The 19221-nt window shown below is 44.1% G+C and overlaps 1 protein-coding gene across 1 annotated transcript in view; it reads right to left on the reverse strand.

Moving 5' to 3' along the window:
* The window catches only part of LOC135173319 (phospholipid-transporting ATPase ID-like), a 112884-nt gene that overhangs the window by 34930 nt on the left and 58733 nt on the right, over positions 1-19221 (reverse strand). The window contains exons 12-18 of the mRNA XM_064140131.1: positions 14563-14759; positions 13216-13424; positions 10242-10285; positions 7905-8070; positions 6853-7041; positions 5444-5559; positions 2202-2366 (exon numbers count right to left, since the gene is read on the reverse strand). Coding sequence (XP_063996201.1) covers positions 2202-2366; positions 5444-5559; positions 6853-7041; positions 7905-8070; positions 10242-10285; positions 13216-13424; positions 14563-14759 — 1086 coding nt within the window. The remainder of the gene's footprint in view (positions 1-2201; positions 2367-5443; positions 5560-6852; positions 7042-7904; positions 8071-10241; positions 10286-13215; positions 13425-14562; positions 14760-19221) is intronic.

Genomic DNA, 19221 nt, shown 5'->3' on the forward strand with positions numbered 1-19221 from the left:
ATGTTCATCATTCGTCAGATCTGAGTGTTGTCGTTGTAGCCAACAGCTCTGACAGAACTTCTCTATAAGGTCCTGAAAACTGCACAATTCACAATTTACAGCAGGATCTCATGGTGCAGTTAGCATGAGATTAAATGCTTGTAGCATACAAAGCTGTCTCCTGGGAGCATCTACTTATCTTTGGCAGACTGATTCTGTGCTGGAAGCCCAAAGATGGACACTGATGTCAGATGTGCCCAGTAAGAGAGAACATGGTCTTACATTCCCCATAGCCACTGTCTTTCTGGAGCTGTATAAAGGCACGATATTATTACAGCCAGGCTTTTGCCTGTCTGCCCACGGCCTGGTGTAATAACAGCTGAAAAGACAGTCACGATGAATTCTTGTGGATCTTCCTTAGTTTTTAGTTTAATAAAGGACAAATACTTTTTGAGGCTAATTGGAATATTTTAATGAAAGAAATTAGATCGCTGGTGGTAAAAAGAAAATAATGATGAAGTTTGTGTCATTCATTGGTTTGCTGAGAGGGATAAAAAGCCAAAATGCAAAAAATTTCTCCCACTCTGGTCTGGGATGTTTCCCTATTCACTTTTCCTTCACTCAATTCCAATATCTTTTCCACTAATCTTGGCTAACAGAAAACAATGCAATCTTTGCTGATTGTTTTGTTTGTCTGTCCAGGAAAGTAGAGGGAGAAAGAGAGAGTAGCTTTGAGCCCCTTCTGGGCAGTTTCCTTTGTCCAGGAAGGAGTTTGGATTTCTGTAGTATTTCTAATTTGTATATAGTTGTAACTACTTGTCAATGTCTTGTGTTTCTATGCTTGTAAATTTAGCTTTGCTGTAATTATAGCTTCATCTTACCTCCAAGCTGTCTGAGCTGGTCTGGTAAATTTCAATAGTGGAGGGGGAAAGTTCCTAACCTACTGCACTAACCATGTTTGATCCTCTTGTGTGCTCACATCCTTACTTGTCCTAAGGGCACCTAGCAGGACCCTACTACACAGAGGGTCTTCTGCTTTCACCCATCACCCACACTGTGATTCCTGGCAGTCCTTTACACCTCCATGAGATTCCTCTATTTCCTTGCTGGCTCTGGTTGTCACACTCATTATCTGTCACAATCCAAGCTTTTCTGCACACATTCTTCCCACAGCACTTTCAGAAAGTCTGTCCTGTACAGACTACAGAGAAGAGTCTGGTGTAGCCAGTGTTTTTTCCTGAGTGACATGTCTTCTTCTGCTCAGACCATGAACTTCTAACCCTCTCTTGAAAAGCAGCTGGTCCTTTAACCCCCTAAAGCCAATGTCTGTCCTACTTTGGACATGAACCCACAGAGCATTTGGACTAGAGAATCAGTATTTTCCTCTACTCTTTTGAGACCTGGAGGGGCAGTAGGCTCTGTCTCATGGACTATGCAGTGCTGAGTGCTCAGTCTCCTTGGTTTATGCTTTCTTCTCCCAGGCTTTGCTGGCATCCTGAGTGTATATGTAATGGGGCAGGGAGCAGTGAGGCGGCTCCCTGGAAATCCCAGATTTTCCAAGGTCTTACAAAAGCACTCCTGCAAGAACAAAATCTGAATTGCCTCTCCTCAGATCCCATACATCCTTTTAATTAATTAATCATGTCTCTAAAACACAGGTAGACCCCTCTGAGCATTCAGAAAGCTGTAACAACATTCAGGAAGAGAAGAGTGACTTGAAGATCACAGTTTAGACCTGTGTCAAATTGACATAGTCATGTTCATAGATATCATCTCTCCATCGTGCCCTGGGCTGCAAGAACAAAGGGAATGCTCTGAAATGGAGGGGCACTGGGGATTATCCACTGCCTGTCATTTCAAAGACAGGAAAATAAATAGATCAGCCACTTGCACATGCAAAGGATAGCTACGAAATAATTGTGTCCACATCATCTCCCTCAGTCTCTGGTACATAACTTCATCACGAGAAAGCCACTCTGACACCCACATGAGTTAAAATAAAACCATTCCCCTGTACTGGTGGCTGACACCCTAGTTATGGGCTCCTGACAGAGGTGCCAGTGAAAACCCAGGACTGCCATATTCTTAACCGCTCCTGTCACACAACCCACTGAGCTGTTTGGAGAGCAGTGTTTACTGAAGTCATACTGAGCTGTTTATTGACAAACCACCATCCTCACTGCCTCCCCCAGAGCTTGGCCCAGATTCCCTGAAACACCAACCATTAGGTCTTTTTCAATCTCTTCATATAGCTCCGACAGTTTGTCTTCCCGTCCTTCCATGGCAGTGCTTGCTTCATGGTGACGCCTGATCCAGTCCTGAAAGTAGTCTTCATCCAGGTTTTTATAGGCCACCACGAGTGTCCTCAGACCTTCACCAGCAAACTCCTGCAAGACAGTGGTAAGGCAGAACAGGTCAAAGAACAGTCTGCCCTTTTGGGCTTACACAGTACCCTCAGAAAGCAGGTGCCTATCTGTAAAATCTTCTTGGCTAAGGTCTGCAGAGGAGAGGTGAAAAAGGTCACATCTTAGACCACAAACCCTGGAGTAATTTTTGAAAACTACTCCCTGACCACTTTATCACTGCCATCTGGCTCAAAGCTTTATATAAACCAGCCAGGCTTTTTTTTTCCCCAGGCTTGTATGTCTCAACAAAAGGTTCAGAAGAGCAAGACCTAAATAAACACTGAACACAGCCTTGAATTTTGGACCTGAGCTGAACATTTTGAGGGTTATGATTTAGGTTATGATTGATGGTATACATCTCAGTGCTCAGTGGAGTAATACAGATCCATTTGTGAGACCTGAGGTCCACACTCGAAGTAAAGCTGCATCAGCAACAGGCCACATCCACAGCTCTACTCTGCCCTTTCCTTTACCAGCAGCTTTCTCTGACTCTCCCAGGGAGTGAGCAGAGATGATTTTGCTATTGCACCACTCCACTGGCAAAGCTTTATCTCCAACTCTGCAACTGTACCACAGCATCTGGTGTCACAGAGGGGAGTAAATGCTGGCCCAAATATGGCCTTATGTGAATAACCACCTTCCAGTGTGCACTGTTGTGCTAGTTTGAAGCAGGCTAGAATGTTTTGGTGAGAAGAACTAGATCACAGGCTGTGAAAGGAAAACAATGGTGATGTCTACTCCCCTCAGACTCTTGCTGAAGAAGAAAGCAAAACATTAGATAACACTCTGGCCATTTTGTCACTCTCTCAGGCTGGGCTCTGGCTGAGCTGCATCTCCCTAACCTCACCTTCCACTCACCTTTGCTTCTTAACCTCTTGGCTGAACCTCCATTCTTCCTTAGGACTGGGTAAGGTTGAGAGGGGCAGGGAGAAGGTGCAGGGGTGGTTGAGAGCCCCTCCTGGGGACTCAGGTTTCTGGGAGGGGAGTTGTGTTTCTATATTACCTTTTACCTTGTATATTTCTGTATATATTTGTATATATTGTAAATAACTGCTTGTATATTGTGCTAGCTGTAAATAAATAGCTTCATTTATATTCCCAGAGCCTGCTGAGTCTAGTTGGGTATTTCTAAAGCGTGGGGGGCGGGCAACACCCAAACCATCACAACCATTAACAATATAAAAGGCCACAAATTTGAGTGATGCATTTTCCTTGCTACCCAGTCAAATGCCCATATATGATGTGAAAGAAGAATCATAGAATGGACTGAGTTGGAGGAAACCTCCAAAGGTCATATAGTCTAACCCCCTCTGGAGTAGGCAGGAGCATCCTCAACTAGATCAAGTTGCCCAGAGCCCTGTCCAACCTGACCCTGAATATCTCCATGGATGGGGCCCCAAACACCTCCCCAGGCAACTTGTTCCAGTGTTCCATTACCCTCATGGTAAATAACTTGTTCCTAACATCCAGCCTAAATCTACTCTAGGTTGAAGCCATTGTCCCCCATCCTATCGCTGCAGGCCTTTGTAAACAGGTTCTCTCCATCCTTCTTGTAGGCCCCAGTCAGATACTGGAAGGTCATTATGAGGTTTCCCTGAAGCCTCCTCTTCTCCAGGCTGAACAACCCCATCTCTTGCAGCCTGTCTTCATAGTAGAGTTGCTCCAACTCCCTGACTGTTTTCTTGGCCCTCCTCTGGATCAAATCCATCAGGTCTCTGGCCTTCCTGTGTTGAGGGTTCCAGACTTGGATGCAGTACTCCTGGTGAGGTTTTACCAGATCATAGCCAAGTGACAGCATCACCTCTCTGGACCTGCTGGCCACACATCTTTTGATGCAGCCCAGGATGCCATTTGCCTTCTGGGCTGCAGGTGCACGCTGTCTGCTCATGTCCTCAGTCTGTATTACAGTATCACCAAGGCTGGAAGAGACCTCACAGATCACCAAGTGAGATCATCAGAGCTCAAGGCTAGACCATGGCACCAAGTGCCACGTCCAGTCCTGCCTTGAACAGCTCCAGGGACGGCGACTCCACCACCTCCCCGGGCAGCCCATTCCAGTGTCCAATGACTCTCTCAGGGAAGAACTTTCTCCTCACCTCCAGCCTAAATTTCCCCTGGTGCAGCCTGAGGCTGTGTCCTCTTGTTCTGGTGCTGGCCACCTGAGAGAAGAGAGCAACCTCCTCCTGGCCACAACCACCCCTCAGGTAGTTGTAGACAGCAATGAGGTCACCCCTGAGCCTCCTCTTCTCCAGGCTAACCAATCCCAGCTCCCTCAGCCTCTCCTCGTAGGGCTGTGCTCAAGGCCTCTCCCCAGCCTCATTGCCCTTCTCTGGACACGCTCAAGGATCTCAGTGTCCCTCCTAAACTGGGGGACCAAGAACTGAACACAGTCCTCAAGGTGAAGTCTAACCAGTGCAGAGTACAGAGGCAGAATGACCTCCCTGCTTCTGCTGGCCACACCATTCCTGATGCAGGCCAGGATGCCACTGGCTCTCTTGGCCACCTATTGATAAAGAGGATGTTTCAGCACCTGCCTGGTCCCTTCTGACTGAGCATTCCTGAATCTCAATCACGGCAGATCTTAATTGCATTCAAACAGATAAATGGCTCTGTGTCCTTTTACCTGTCACCTGAGTTATTTGGGTCCAAAGTATGTCGGAATGCTGCGGGTGCAAATGTCATAAAGAAACAGCAGACTTGGATGGCATTTAGTTGCCAAAACAGAGATGCATGGTACCATTTAATGTGTTTCACATATCCTGCATGGCTTCCAGCTCCTATTCATGAGGAATCCACATCTGCTCTGTATTTGCGATCCATGTCCAGATATCCTGGTAAAGCTCAGAAGGCATCTGCTGCCCATGCTTAGACAACTGATTTGAAGTATAAGGCTTTATAAATTAATTTCACTTTTCACTCCATAATTTTAAAAATGGTGTTAAGGCTTTGTTTCTGAAATCTGTGTGGGTTTTTATTTTCCTCAGGTCTAAGTACGTTTTCATACCTGGAATAGAGAAAACTATCAAATGTAGGGAAGGTGTGCAGAAGAAAACACTTACATTCAGGTGTTCTGTGGTCTCCTCTTTGAGAGAGTCACAGGATGAATGAAGCAGTTCATAAAGAATGGTGTCAGCCCCTTTGCAATACAGAGTCAAGTCACCTTCTGGGCTCCGCACTATGAGGAAGAGGAAATTAAATGTTACCAATTCCAGACTGAGCCACTTGGGATTCACAGCACTTCCATAAAAACAAAGAAAGTGTTTTAGAGGTGTCTGACATCTGGGCCCAGTCCTGTTCAATGTCTTTGTTGATAATCTGGGTGAGGGGATTGAGTCCAGCATCAGTAAATTTGCAGATGACACCAAGCTAGGAGCAGGTGTTGATCTGTTGGAGGTAGGAGAGCCCTGCAGAGGGACCTGGACAGGCTGGATGGGTGGGCAGAGGCCAATGGGATGAGATTGAACAAGGCCAAGGGCAGGGTTCTGCACTTTGGCCACAACAACCCCAAGCAGTGCTACAGGCTGGGGACAGAGTGGCTGGAGAGCAGCCAGGAAGGGACCTGGGGGTACTGGTGGATAGTAGCTGAAGATGAGGCAGCAGTGTGCCCAGGTGGGCAGGAGAGCCAATGGCATCCTGGCCTGCATCAGGAACAGTGTGGCCAGTAGGACAAGGGAGGGTGTTCTTGCCCTGTAGTCAGCACTGGTCAGACCACCCCTTGAGTGCTGTGTCCAGTTCTGGGCTCCTCCATTCAAGAGAGATGTTGAGGTGCTGGAACATGCCCAGAGAAGGGTGACGAAGCTGGTGAAGGGCTTGTAACACAAACCCTATGAGGAGAGGCTGAGGGAGCTGGGGGTGTTTAGCCTGGAGAAGAGGAGGCTCAGGGGGGACCTCATTGCTGTCTACAACTACCTGAAGGGAGGCTGCAGCCAGGTGGGGGTTGGTCTATTCTCCTAGGCAAGCAGCAAGAGAACAAGGGGACACAGTCTCAAGTTGTGCCAGGGGAAGTATGGGCTGGATGTTAGGAGGAAGTTGTTGTCAGAGAGAGTGATTGGCATTGGAATGGGCTGCCCAGGGAGGTGGTGGAGTCGCCATCCCTAGAGTTGTTCAAGAGAAGCCTGGATGAGGCACATAGTGCCATGGTCTAGTTGACTGGCTAGGGCTGGTTGCTAGGTTGGACTGGATGATCTTGGAGGTCTCTTCCAATCTGGTCGATTCCATGATTCTAAGAGCGTGCCCTGTCATTGTGGTCCAGTCATTAAGATGTTCTTCCACCTGCCTAAGTTAAATATTTACCTAGGACTGTTGCTGTGCTATTGAAAAGTCAAGGCAGCTCATCTCAAGTGCTTGGAGGTGAATGTTATTCAGAAAGCATTGCAAGGGAGGTCTCCTTGTGAAAGGCAACAGAGCAGAATGAGGGAAGAGTTGGGAGCCTGAAAAGGAGGGAAATAAGGAAGCGAAGTGAACATACCAATAACAGACATCCGCTTGCGAACGTTGTTGAAGTCAAGAATAGCCAAGAGTTTGTAGATTTTTGTTTCTCCCATTTCCACAACTGTGATTGTCTCTGGTGTGCGAGCCCGGAACACGAACCCGAAGTTTCTGGCAGCAGTCACAAGGGCTCCCTCATCAGGAGACTGGGCCTGGTAAGCCAAGTTACCTGGCATGCAAGAGAAACAAAACAAAACAAAACAAAACAAAACAAAACAAAACAAAACAAAACAAAACAAAACGAAATGAAACAAAACAAAACAAAACAAAACCAATCAAACAAAAGCAGCCTTGTTTCTGAGAATAAACAAATACACCTTCAGAGATATTACATCTGTGTCTATACTCAGAGGTGCAGTACCTAAATGCACCTTTTGTTCACACATGTCCATCAAGTCCCATCTGCCCTCCTTTGGAGTTTTCATCAATCTCTTTGGATTTTTCATCACTCTCTTTGGAGTGCCAACAGTTTTCACTAAGAGGACAACTTCTGGTGCATTTAACCACTTCTAGTTATAGCTTCACATATCTTCCTCATCAGGGTTTTCACCTTATAAGTGTCAGTTAATGGTTTTAACCTTTAAAGCACAGCTTTCATCATATCTGGACCCTGTAGTCATTGACCCAGTATCTGTGGGAACACTGGACAAGTGGAGCTAATGAGTATCCAGTAGAAAGGTGCTCTGTACTCTGCTCTATAAGACTTGGTACGGAATAGAGGAGTGGGGCAAACTGTTTGCCTCTTCAGGGAAGCTGTGGCAACTGCAATTTCCACACTCTACATTTGTGGTGTTTGCAGCAGTGTTAGCTCCACCACAAAACCACACAGGGAGTGGAGGTCTTGGCCCTTTTTGTCCCCGTGTGTCATCTCCAAAGACACTGATTTATGAGTAGCCACATATTACAGATAGTACAGAATGTCATCAGGAAGGCAAAAGGATCAGTAATAACAGCTTTCGTGGGCTGAAGACATACTACGCTGCAGGGTGAACATAACCACTCAGTCTGGTTGCTGCCTTCAACAGTCCTCACCTTCCTTCTTCTCTTCTGGCATCACTGTGTGGCAAAGCGAGAGCAGCCGGAAGAACCTGTGCGTTGGGACGTCGCCTATCTTCACAGCTTCGACCAGGCTGTGGTCATAGAAGGCAAACTTTGGGTCAGCTAGTGGGTTGTATGAGAAATCAACCTTCTCTGTGTTCTGCAAAAAAAAAAAAAAATACAGCTTGGCATTATTTGTGGAGCTCTCACATGTAGACCAAAGCCTGCCCATAACAGATCCTCTCTCTTCCCTACGTTTACAAAGGGCGTTTTCCTGCATGGTTATTTATGTCAGAGACTGATGAGTCTAAGTGGGAGATCATTAAAGCTACTTAGTCACAGGAGAGGATGGGCACTTGAGGTGCCTTTCAGAGCATCACTCAGGCTGAGAACTTAATTAGCTAGAATGTCACTCTGTATGACAGCAAATGCTCCTACAAGATCCTGCCAAAGGATTTCTGCACTAAAGAATGTGTTCTTTCAATGTGTGCCTGTGTGCCAGTTTGAAGCAAGCTAGAATGTTTTGGTGAAAAGAACTAGATAATAGGCTGTGAAAAGGAAAACAATGGTTGTGTCTCTTCTCTCACAGTCCCACTGAGAAGTCTGGGAACAAGAAGTAAAACATTAGATAACATTCTCCATTTTGTGTCACTGCATTTGTCTTCAGACCTAGCCACATCTCCTTAACCTCACTGCCACTAACCTTCCTTCTTAACCTCTTGGCTGCACCACTATTCTTTTCTCAGGATTTGGGGTAAGGTTGAGAGGGCAGGGGGAGGTGTTGGGGTGGTTTGAGAGCCCCTCCTGGGGACTCAGGTTTCTGGGAGGGGAGTTGTGCTTCTGTATTACTTTTCCTTGTATATTTCTGTCTATAACTGTATATACTGTAAATATCTGCTTGTATATTCTGCTAGCTGTAAATAAATAGCTTCATTTATATTCCTGGATCCTTTCTGAGTTAGCTGGGGCAAATTCAAAAGTGTGGGGGGTGGATTACAGCCCAAACCATCACAGCCTGCTTGGAGGCATCACAGAATCATTTAGATTGGGAGAGACCTTTGAGATCATTAAGTCAAACTATTACTTTGATGCTTCCAAGTTCACTATTGAACCATGCTCATGATGCCAGTGCCTGTCTGTGATAGTGTGGAAGCATAATTTAAAACAGTCAAAAAAGCTGTGTTCTCCACTCTGTTCACCAGAAGCAAGAAATATATCCTGATAAGGAGAAAATACGATAGATATGTGATGTAAAGGTTCAGCTTCACTGCCCATTGTGTCTAAAAACAAGGAGCCCCAAGCAGAGGGGAATGTATTGGAAAAATGGCCACAAGCTCACAGCATGATGTGTTACAGAGGAATGTACTGCCAAAAATCATCTCTGCCTGAGATGATTCTGACTTCCCCCGCCATCCCCAATGAACTCAGAGTTTCCAGGGTGGAAGTCATCCTTCTGACCTCTGAAAGTCAACATTGAGCACTTGCTGCAAGAGTGTAGACACAGCACTGGCCCCTCATCAGCACAGCAAGGTCCAGGCACTCAGCACCATGGATGTGCGGACAGCAGGACTCTGCTCCTGTCATCTCCATGGGCAGGAGGAGATGCCTGGCACCTGGTTGGCAGGAGACCAGCATGTGTCTCCAAGCAAGCCAATACTTTGCATTTTGCTGGCTGAGTGAGGGCAATCTGGAGGTACAGCACTCATCACAAAGAGCCAGTTTCAGTAAGTTTTAAATGGCCTGGAAATGAATCACTGGAACAGAGAGTGGGATTTTCATCATCATCTTTCTGTTTGTTACTTGGATTACTGCATGCAGTCTTCAGACATTTCAGAAATGCAAGACGTGGGTTTGTGCTGGCAAGCAAAGGCTGCAGAAAGGGAGAAGTCACTCATTTTTACACTCCCAGACATTTTTACACTGTCCAGATATTGGGAATTGGATGCTAACCATATTATCAATATGAACTGAACTCACTGGCGCCCCACCATAGCTTTAATTAGTGGTGAAGTATTGTAAAATTCACAGTTATCCAAGTTTCCAACAAACTTCAGTGCCCAAGTATTCAAAAGGAGCTGTGCATACACCAGGAAGCATGTGAAACTGAGGGAAGAGTGGGCACTCAGGCTACCCAACTTCCAGGTTTAAATCAGGCTTACTGGAAAGGAATTCAATACTGGCAGTCCCCTGAGATTTGCTATTGTCAGGATCCAGAACATCAGCTTTTGCAGAGTCAGGAGCAAGAGCTACACCTGAGTGGGTTGTGTCCACTAGCACTTAGGCAGGCAGGTTCAGTGAATGTACAGATCATCACAGCACTCGAGTACTTACCTCATTTATTTCTATCCTTTGCCCAGACATATCATACACATCACCTACAAGCAGGAAAGATTAAGGTTATAGTCACAAACTCCAGACAAGTGTAGTCTCTGAGCTTCTCTATCACAAAAATGGGTTAAAGTCTTCTGAAGCTGCTATCTAATTAAAAAGCTTCTGTAAGCATAAATACTGTCACATGGGCACTGTAGACTGATGATTCATATCAATTAATTTCTAGGTTAATCCACGACAAAATCCAGAGGCTGGTAGATGCTTGAAACACAAAGCAGTTACCATAAAAAGTGACTGACATTTGGGGAAGGAAAACTTGGGTCAAGCTGAACCCAGAAAAGCTGTAGTGCTAGGTAGGAGATGGAGGTGCTTTCAGGGGGTAATTTCTTTTGTACCCAAGTGGCCAAGAGAGCCAATGGGATCCTGGCCTGCATCAGGAACAGTGTGGCCAGTAGGATAAGGGAGGTTATTCTTGCCCTGTCCTCAGCACTGGTCAGGCCACACCTTGAGTGCTGTGTCCAGTTCTGGGCTCCTCAATTCAAGAGATATGTTGAGGTGCTGGAACATGCCCAGAGAAGGGTGACGAAGCTGGTGAAGGGCCTGGAACACAAACCCTATGAGGAGAGGTTGAGGGAGCTGGGGGTGTTTAGCCTGGAGAAGAGGAGGCTCAGGGGGGACCTCATTGCTGTCTACAACTACCTGAAGGGAGACTGTAGCCAGGTGGGGGTTGGTCTATTCTCCCAGGCAACCAGCAATAGAACAAGGGGGCACAGTCTCAAGTTGTTCTGGGGGAAAGCCTAGGCTGGATGTTAGGAGGAAGTTGTTGGCAGAGAGAGTGATTGGCATTGGAATGGGCTGCCCAGGGAGGTGGTGGAGTCACTGTCCCTGGAGGTGTTCAAGCAAAGCCTGGCTGAGGCACTTAGTGCCATGGTCTAGTTGACTGGCTAGGGCTGGGTGCTAGGTTGGACTGGCTGATCTTGGAGGTCTCTTCCAACCTGGTTGATTCTATGATTCTGTGATTCTTGACTCTGGAATGCAAGATAAAAGCCAGCTCCTCATTCATATTTGGTTTACAACAGTCCCTGAACAATCACAGAAAAGGACTGGGCAAAACCTATTCTTCCTGTGTCTGAGTAACAATGCTGCTGTCCTAATTTTCCCTGAACTGATGAGCTGCTCACAGAAATGCAAGACACATCACTGAAACTTCTGCCTGGGAAAAAAAAATCACTTAGAAAGTCTAGATTGTACCCAGCCTGGACAGATTTGACATTTCATTGAAATAAGATTGAAATACAGTGAACTATATGATTAATTGATCCATACCTGCACCAGCAACCTCATCTGTCAATGAAGTATAGTTACTGGTACTCCCACACAAAAGCCCTGAGGGTATAGAAGAAACTCAGGACTCATCTTTCTTGGGAACTACACACCATTTGAAACCTAGGAAACCACAACCAAGAAGCTTTTGGACACCTCCTATCTAATGGGAAGTGCAAGCCTGCGGAGTACCTTCCCTGTCCTCAGAACTAATTTATCCCCCTGGCATGGCTTTCCATAATGCTCTTGAGCTGCAAATCCAAAGAATGACATTCCTAAGAGGAAGCTAATCATTTAGAAATCCATAAACAATAAACTGTCTGCTTCTTCCTGCATACTTCTCATTCATTTCATGAACCTATATCCTCTAGCTGTTAATGGTGACAGCCACTTTGGAGAAGTCAAGAGGGACACACGAATGAACAGACTGAATATTCTTCAAACTGTTTAACAGCACTGACATAGCCTAGCATGGTGGTGTAGTAGTATCACAGTGTCACACAGTATCACCAAGGTTGGAAGAGACCTCATAGATCGTCAAGTCCAACCCTTTACCACAGAGCTTAAGGCTAGATATATACAAAACAAGATTTATAGGAAGAAATAACTTCTTTCATTAATCCAGCCAATAGCACTGGAAAAACAAACCAACAGATGAACAAAACAAACCAACACACTCGTCTATCAATAGGTCTGACACAGGCAAAACAAGCATCTCTCTAGGAATAAGCAGTGACTAATTTCTTGGGGGAACTTAGTGATGTTAATCAATTAGTCAGTCTCTGAACTGTTAGCATTTCTTGAGCAGTGTGAAGAAAATTGATCTGGGGTCATACAATAAATGAACCTTTTAAGACAATGAATGATAGGACCTAGCTAAGCTAACCACTTTTCCTTCCCATTTTTCCCACAAATGTTTCTCTCCTCTGGTAGGTGGAATATGTCAGGACTAATGACAAATCATCAGTCCATTGACTATCTGCTGTGCAAAGGTTCAGCTACCTCAATAGGATGTGGAAAACCACTGCTGACGACATGAGGAATTGCTGAGTGTGAGACATGTAAGTGTGAGAAGCTGGCAAAATTTGCAGATAACCCCAAGAGGCTGGTTGCACAAGTGGTTAGAAGGGAGTTAGTTGTGTGAGTTATATGTCATGCTTTGCAGGGTAAGCAATACCTAGGTAACCATGCCAATAATACCTCAAAAGTCTGCGATTACCTAGGTAGTGATATCAGAAAAACAAACAAAGCCAACCCCCCACAACCCAAGCAAACAAACAAAACCAAATAAATGAAACCCAGAAATTTTGAGTACAGATGTATTAAAACAGGACCAATGAGGGAAAAAAAAAGAGGGGGAAAAAAAAAAAAGAGAGAGAAAAAAAAACAATGAGGAAAAAAAAAGATAAAAAAAAGTGAGGTGCAGGTTTTTCACTTGGGATGTCAATGAGGAAAGAAAGCAATGTTATATATATATATATCAAAAAAAGGGAAACAAAGGATAGGAAAATTACACTGAAATATGCAAATGATGCACTTGCCACTGCAGCTTCTGCAAGACTCTGTTTTCTGGAGATCACATTTAATCTCTGCGGACCAAGAGGAATATAATGGAATAAAACTCAGGGAATAAAGCAAATAGACAACATACCATAGGATTTGCCATTGATGGAGCATTTGTTGAAACACATGATGTTCTGAGTGAGAGTTCCTGTTTTGTCTGAGAAGATGTACCTGATCTGCCCCAGCTCTTCGTTGAGTGTAGTTGTACGAGCCTGAGCTGGGGTATCATTCAGTGGGTAATACATTTTACGGTCCCAGTCAATGTAGAAACTGTTACCCAGGCGTATAATCTCTACACTGGTGAAACAGAAAGCAAAGGTGATGGAATGTTCATTAGTTTAAGGACAAGATCTCTATCCTCAGCACTACTGTTAAAGATTGCAATTAGAAGAATACTTTGAAGGTAATAACAGGACCTACTCATCAGATTGTATTTAAATGGCCTGTGCTAACCAGTGCAGAAGGAGGTCTCTCTGAAACAATGCTAGGTTTATAGCAAATCCTTTTCCTTTATTTATAAACCAACATCTCTTAAATCTATCTGAAAAGCTGCAGAAATTTTCAGACTGAAAAGTGAGGCAGGGGCAATGGGTTTCACTCACTGCGGTTTCAGGAAGGTTACTCAGATGAGGATAGTTTCCAGCTGGGCTCTGGGCTGGGCTGAGCCTGGTGCCAGGGGATGAGCACAGCCGTGGCTCAAACAACCCAGAGCTCCACAATATTGTGTAATTCAGCACAATCAAAGAGCTGTATCAGTTCCCACATGACATGAATTCCCACTTTGCTAATCATCTGACATGCTGGACAGGAATGGGATTAACTCCTCATATTTACTGACATGTAAGAGAGTCTCAATAGCAAAGCTGTCTGAAGAGTTAGGTGCCAGATAAGCTATACAGGCCTACTCACTCAGTACCCCAGCCTCAAGGTTTTGCAAGTCTTATGATCACATTGCTCTGCTTGCCTATATGTGCAATAACCAATGCATGACTACGTTTTCTGGGAAGTGGTGACATTTTCGTAGTGCTCATATAGCACTAAGTACTATGAATCCTCACCCTGGTTACACCTGTTTATCTGGCAGTCCACACATGAGCCCTGCAGTCATCTCATTCCCTTTATATGATAGGCAGTGCAAATGAGAGAGAACAAGATGCTAACCATAGCAGGTTTCCAGCCTTACTTCAGTAGCATCCTACACCTACATTTCCCCTTTAACAGCAAAATCATCCTCTCCTCTTCCAGGGCTCACACCTGTTCTTGCTCCAACCCTGATGAAGACCTCCAGAGGCAGCAGAAGAAGAGCACTGTGGTGGTTGTGTGATTGTCCACAATGGGGGTGCACCTATGGCCTAGGGAAAATGCAGCTGCCAGCTAAGGCAAAAGCTAAACCTCTCCTAAGATGACAAACATGAAAAGAGGTTCTGTCACGTACCTGACATACAGTGAAATTGGCACCACCGTGTTCAGAATGATCACATATGACCAGAACATGAGAAAGCCAGAGTAGGAGGCAGAGTGGACACCTTCTGCCCAGGGCAGATAGACTTGGAAATAATATCCCTTATCATACTCCCAGATGCCATTGCCAATAGCCAGGATAAGACACATCAATGCTAAAAATACAAATATCTGGAAAGGGGGAAAAAAAGGCAAAATATTGCATCTTAGAAACAAGGAATTCATCACACACAGGTTAATCAGAAGACCCTAATGACGCTGGGCTGGACAGCCTGAGTCAGAGGGGGGAAAAATTGCTTGTAGGGGTGAAGGAAGAAAACCAGCAAAGTTATGGCACTTTTACATCAAGGACAAAATTACACAGGCTGACACAAGAATCAAAAGACTTCAGACAGCTGCAGATTTAGGTGCCAGGCAGAGGCCTAAAAAAGGGTGTTCAAAAGCGGCTGGCTGCAAAGCATCAAATCTCATTAGAGGTGAGTTGAACCGCAGGTTCTCAAATATTTAACTTTAAACTTGGGAATAAAAACTGCCTGGAGCAGTTTTTCTGCCCATTTGATGGATGTATCACAGTTTTCCTCACCATTTCTGGAAGATTACTAAAGATGGTTTGTACCACAGAAAATGCAGCACTATGCAGCCTGGAGTTCAGCACTGGGTAACATACTGATGGTTAAAAAAGAGTTAATCACTGGCTCAGAACTAATGGCTGCCTTGGTACCTGCCATCACAGTTTAATTACATTTCCTTTGAGCAAATGGAAAGAGACACTAAGTAGTGAAGTGTGTCCTTAGACTTTAGAGAAGCCTATATCCTTAAACCTAAAACAACCATGGGAAGAATGACTGGGAAGAGAATTTCAAAGTGGGACATCTTAGTGAACTCTGGGACTTGCTTAGGAACACCACTGAATAGATACAAACCCATTACATAAGTCATAAAGCATAACACTGATTAAAAGAAGACAGGAACATATCAATACAGTAATTTGGAAGGGAATACAAAAATAGAAGGAAAAAAGGAAGTTAGCAGAAATTATTAAATAATACCCAGGAATTACAGAACTATGAATATCTGACAGTCATAGAATGTATCAAGAAAAGAAACCAGCAAACTCATAAACAGGTGTGGAAAAGGCAGACATGTCCTCCAAGAACGAAGGAGAAAGAAAGCAGAAGGAAGCATATGGAAAAGACATTATTTTCTCTGACAAGGACCACTGTGTGACTCTATCTGCCAAGAAGGACTTTCAGTTTAGTTGGTCCAGGTCATTTAAAGATGAAAACATGCAAGGACAGACTGAGAATTTCTCTTAAAGGGTAAGCTTGGTTTTCAGAAATGCTTTGTAAACTGGGCAACTCCATCATACTAACATCTGTTCACATAATTCCAGTATTTGAAAAGTAGAAATGGTGATTTGAAAGATAAACTGAAGTTAGCTTGACATCCTTCCTGGACAAATAATAATAAAAATGATTCTGTTGATAGAGGCTTCTCCAAATATTTAACTTAAGCCAACCGACATCCTAATGAAAATGTGAAGAAGCAGAACCATCAGGCTGCACAACACAACAAGTAAGAAAGAGAAAATCTTTTGCAAGCATAACCATTATACTAGACCATTTTTATAAGGCCACCCAGTAATATTCACAGTAAGCCTTTAATTAACCTTTTTTTTTTTAAAAAGCAATAATTGAGATGCAAACATAGAACATTGCTGCTAAAGCTGTTGTTTGCATTACCAAGAAGGATACTTTTATGGAGTGAGTTGAACCGCTTGATGAATCAAGTTCACATCCAACCGACCTGAGTTTTCATACCAAGAAGCTGCTAAAAAGGAACTGAAGTAAATAAAGGTGGCTGGGCGAAGTTTCAGGAGACACATTTATTTGCCACCTCAGAAGCAGCTTTCCTATTTAATTTGTGGGAAGCCAAATGAATTATTTCACTTGTGAAATGGAGACAAAATTGCTTGCTTGCAATGAATTTCGTGCAGTGTTCTTAAACCTCTGTGACCAGCAGTAAACACAGACTTCAGTTTGTGCTGTCACAATTGTCAGGACTTAGTGATGTAAGAGAGGCACAAACCTTTACTAAACCAATAGGTGTAGAGAGAGAAAATAGACAAGGCTGTGTATTTCTGTAAATATGTTGGTCAAATAGGAGAATTTACTTCTTTCTACAGACCTTGTCTGTTGTAAAATAAATTAATCAGAGGAGCCAGCTGGCTCTTCTATCTTACCACTCTACCCTGAATGATTCCTCACTGCCCCACAGGTTAGAAACTGTCAGTTTGTAGAATATTGCAATCCATGAAGGAAATTCAGTGTGTGACTCAGCAACAGAAACACACACAGGGCAAGGCAGCAGCTGAACTTCCTGTAGCCCAGCAGCTCCTGTCTATGACTGCGCTTGCTTTATCTACATATCATTTTATATGCATTTGGCATGTCGATGTTTTCGTCCCTAACAGACTGACTAGTGTAATAATCATGCTTACTCAAACTTCACTAGCATGCTGTTTGCTTTGAGATGAATGCAAAAGACCAAGACATTTACACCGTCCCTGGAGATTAGTTCCTGTGCAGAGAAACAACTGTGTAAGAGTGTTCTAATCATAGCCATAGCTCTGCAAGAGAAGGATATGAAAATAACCTGATTGTAGGTTTGTGCAGGTTCACAGGCTTCCTACTCTCCCCATCTAGGTCCTGCCATTACAGTGCCTGCAAAAGATCCTCTGCAGGACTGAGTAGGAGAGAAGGTGACTTTTGACAAACATTTCCTACTGAACTGTGAATTCAAGCTGTCTCAGTTTCTTTATTGGAACCTGGACTTCTGATCCAGAATTTGAAGCAATAAGCTGTTTAAGAGATGAGGAATACAGCCCTGTTTCTATGAAATCATGTTCCCCTAAGCCTGGTAAAAAGGACTCTTTGGAGGAAAAAGCATTCCTTGAGCTAATGGGTGTGTCTCTGCTAGAGAAACATTCATATCTCTCTCAAAGCCTCAAGAAACATTTCAACTCGTGAAAAAACAGCTATGGTTTCCATCTGGAAAGGATCACTCCTAATTAACCCTTTTGGGGACACATCAAAGCCATATTTAACCAGGAATTTGTTGGTGAACTCTGCTTAAACACTGGAAGTTTTATGGACAATTAAACACAAAACAGCCTTTCAAGTGTTAACATGGAACAAATTTCATTATACTTAAAACGAGCTATTTATAGGAAGCTGTGGCTGCTTTGTGTTTCCAAATTCAATAAAGCAATATACTGTCTCTTTTACTCGCAGTGCTTCATAACCTTCGACCACCCAGTGAGCTGGAAGGACCTGGTTCCACCTCCCCTTGGGTGTGAAAAGAGCCTGGTGCTTAGAATAGAAGTCAGACACCAAGAAGTTAGGTGCCCTAAAAGGATGTAAAAGAGAAAAACACACCCTTGACTTCATTAGTACACAAGAATCCAGGCAGAGGCTGATGCAATCAGCTGCAACTTGCTCAGTTTTTAAAAACAAAGCCAAGAGATAAACTCATCTTGTTTGTGTTCATGAAGAGAGGCCAAACAGACTGGGTGGGACCCTTAACTTTTGAGAGGAGATTTGGCAGATATTAACCGAATGTTAACTTCCAGGTTTCCTCTTCAGTATTTCTCTTCACTGTTTCTGTACCCTATGGATTCCCCAGAGCTCTCTCTCACAGCTTATCCTTCTCTCCATCTAGAGCATAACATGACGGCCAAGGAAAGTTGAGAAATTATGGAGTTTTTCAAATGCTTGCAAAAATTTGAGTGCAAGTGGCCCAAATAATTTTTTCCCACCCTCTTCAGTGTTAAGGAAAAAAAAACACTGAGAAAAACAAGCTGATGAGGGTGATAACAATTTTCACTTGGTTTAAGGTTGCTAAAGGGCACTTTCCTTACTGTACACAGAGCAAGAACTCAAGAGGCCTTGAAGATGAACCTGGAGAGGATCTCCATGCTGTGGCACTTTTTACAGCAAATGCACACATGCAGAACACTGCTTCACAGCCCTGGAAGTTGAGCTAATTACCACTGTGTTGGTACAATTTCAGTCTCAGAGAGGCACAACAGCCTCTGTTCAATGACATCAATAACATCACTGGGCCTGCTTAAAAACCTTTTGTGATCCAGAGGCAAAAGTAGGACAGGAATGAAATTAGAAGGTTGGAGAGCGGTGCCCTCCTGGAAACATTTGTGCAATAAGCCCCAGTGTCATGGAAGCATGAAGCCTAGAAGAGCAGAGAGAGCTCAGGATAATCTTAGTGTGATGAACAGACAGACTGCTGTTGAACACCTTCTCCAGGGCTTGCTCAGTGCCTGTGGATGGATCCTAGCCCCAGCATGGCCAAGAGGAAAGAAGAAGAAACATTGGCCACCACACCTTCCTAGCATCATGAACCAAAAGTTGTGGAATATGAATGGAAAAGAATTACAAACTTGCACCCAAATGAAAAGCCTGAAACTAAAGAGCTTTTCTTCAAGCAAGATTGAGTAAAGCAGTATTTAGAGTATACATCTTCCTTCCTTGAGTGCCTTTGAACTTGAGCAGTAAAATATTGCAAGAGTTCTTAGAAGAACCACTACCTTTGCTTGGAAGTATTTTCCATTTGTTAA

The sequence above is a fragment of the Pogoniulus pusillus genome, chromosome Z, assembly GCF_015220805.1.
Source record: "Pogoniulus pusillus isolate bPogPus1 chromosome Z, bPogPus1.pri, whole genome shotgun sequence".
Classification (NCBI taxonomy): domain Eukaryota; kingdom Metazoa; phylum Chordata; class Aves; order Piciformes; family Lybiidae; genus Pogoniulus; species Pogoniulus pusillus.